The sequence below is a fragment of the Glycine max genome, chromosome 5, assembly GCF_000004515.6.
Source record: "Glycine max cultivar Williams 82 chromosome 5, Glycine_max_v4.0, whole genome shotgun sequence".
In the NCBI taxonomy this organism is placed as follows: Eukaryota; Viridiplantae; Streptophyta; class Magnoliopsida; order Fabales; family Fabaceae; genus Glycine; species Glycine max.
In genome coordinates, this window is record NC_038241.2 from 26815189 (window position 1) to 26817482 (window position 2294).

General features: G+C 43.5%; 1 protein-coding gene across 1 annotated transcript; it reads right to left on the reverse strand.

Annotated features, from left to right (window-relative positions):
• Positions 1–495: 495 nt before the first annotated feature.
• On the reverse strand, positions 496–1380 carry LOC113001669 (uncharacterized). Its single transcript, XM_026128567.1, has 2 exons — positions 1011–1380; positions 496–878 (listed from the first exon to the last, which is right to left on the reverse strand). Exons 1-2 carry the CDS (start codon positions 1378–1380, stop codon positions 496–498), a joined length of 753 nt encoding a protein of 250 aa, XP_025984352.1.
• Positions 1381–2294: the final 914 nt, after the last annotated feature.

Here is a 2294-nt window from a genome sequence, read left to right on the forward strand (position 1 = left end):
TTGCTGGGGAGGATATTGGTACATGGGATTATAAAGGGCTAGTGGAAAGTTTAGCCACGTGGAAACTGCAGCCACAACATGAGGTTCTCCCTCGTTCTTCCTCTCACCACTCCTCCCGAGTCCCCCATTACCAGGATTCACAGAAGCAATACAAATAAATTTCCCTTTCCTCAAACTTGCTTTAATTCTCTCGCCAGCAAACACTAGATCTGCAAAACTCGAAGGCATGTAACCTACCATTTTCTTATAGTAGAACACCTGTAGCGTGTCCATTATCATTGTTATCATCTCTCTCTCCATCATCGGGGGCACAACTTGAGCTTCCAGATCTCTCCATCTTTGAGCATATTCTTTGAAAGACTCATCATCTCTCTTGGACAGGTTTTATAGCTGCATTCTGTCTGGCGCCATGTCAGAGTTGTATCGGTATTGCCAAATGAAAGTATCCATCAGATCCCTCCAAGAGCTGATCCGAGAGGGTTCCAGGTTAGTATACTAGATAATAGCCGCCCCAGCCAGGCTTTCCTGAAAAAAATGCATCAGCAACTTCTCGTCCATTGCATAAGCCCACATCCTTCTGCAATACATCCTTAGGTGGTTCTTAGGGCAAGCAATCCTTTTGTATTTATCAAAATTTGGAACCTTGAACTCTAAGGGAATAGTCACATTGGGTACCAAACATAGCTCTGACATGTTGACAAAACCATAACTTCCCCCTCCTTCGATGGCGTGTAGCCTCTCCTCTATATGCTTAATCTTTTCCTTCTCAAATATGGCAGAAGGCCCTTCTCCCCCCACGAAATGCAAGGGTTGTGATAACAGGCGATATTGAGAGGCTCTAGGAGCACTCAGTACAAGGACGCCAGAAAATGCATGCCCTTCAGTGATATATCCTGGATGGGGCCTGAAACCAGTTACCGTGTGGTCTACGAGAGCTTCTCATGCTTCCTCCCTGTCATTAGAGTTATAGGCTTGAGTCTAATCGGGTTGAGTTGGATGATTCTCTGTACAAACAGGGATAAGATTAGTAACGTTCTCGGTAGGCACCAGTACAACCATGGGTGGTGTATAGTTAGGATGCAGACCATATGGTGAAAAAGTATATCTATTATGGCTCTGGGTGTACTGAGGCCCATATGCAACTACCACCGTCGCACCTCCTTGACCTTCCACATTCGTCACTAGGTGACTTTCTTGATTAAAAATGGGCAGGTGAGTTGGGTCCCCCTTAGTAGCGGTACTAGTAGCAACAGCTACAACAACGTTAACCTCCATTATCTTCCTCATATCCATCATCGCCTCCATCATTGTCGTCATTTGCTCCTTCATGGTCTCCATATTTGCCTTCATTTGCTCCTGCAACTCCTCTATTTCACTCATTATCTTGGTTTTGGCATGCGTTCGGTAAGGGTACCGTAAAGCGCGGTCTTTTTCTTATTACAATGGTCATTTTTCTAATTTTAAGGAAAAATGCAATGAATGAGCCAGAGCTATGATTAATGAACACGAAGAGTGATGGGAAGAAAGATTCCTCACTTGATTATGTACATCATTTTTAATATCCGTAAAAGGCTTTTCCCCTTCTTTTTTTAAGAGGTGATAAGCTAACATTCGCTAACCCAATGTGCACCTTCATGCAAAAAGATGCCTATGTTTTCGTTGCATAGATAAATGTTGCATGATCATGAGAATGCATGGACATACAAGGTGTGAGCAATATGTGTGAGGAAGATGCACAAAATGCGTTGAATCATACTAACATGATGCTATAAGGTATGCAAAAACTCTTAACTTGTACGACATGCACCGTATGCAAAGAAAGAGAACCTAATGCGCATGAGCAGGAAAAATTCAAGACAAAGAACAAGAAGCTACGTGTCCCTAATTTGGCAGCCTAACGGCATAGATCTAAGGGTCCCCCTTCAATGACATTTTCCATGGGTAGCTCTAAACAAATCTCATCGGCCTCTAGCGCTAGCCTCCTCTTTTGTAACAACATACACAGTAGTAGATGACCTACCAGCGGTGATGCGTTACTCGAGAGGGAAACTATAGATAAGGGTTTATGATATTCAGTATGACACTCGTTAGACCTCAACTCCCTTATGGCTCACTTAGACCCGGGTATAGGGCCCATCATCTCAAGGTGTGTGATAATGTGCAGGTGAAGTGTGTGAATGGAGCAACCTAAATAACTACCAAACCCCACCTGCAAAACAATCAGAAAAATTCCTAGACAGGTACAGCAGGTCTCGTCCACCCTAGGATTCAATACAGTCATTTCTACCCATAAA

Excerpts from the sequence above, each read along its gene's own strand:
- LOC113001669 (XM_026128567.1), bottom strand. The coding sequence starts at position 1,380 with ATGAGTGAAATAGAGGAGTTGCAGGAGCAAATGAAGGCAAATATGGAG. Across the intron at positions 879-1,010 it reads TACTAATCTTATCCCTGTTT|GGCATGCATTTTCTGGCGTC; the intron begins GTACAGAGAATC and ends ATATCACTGAAG.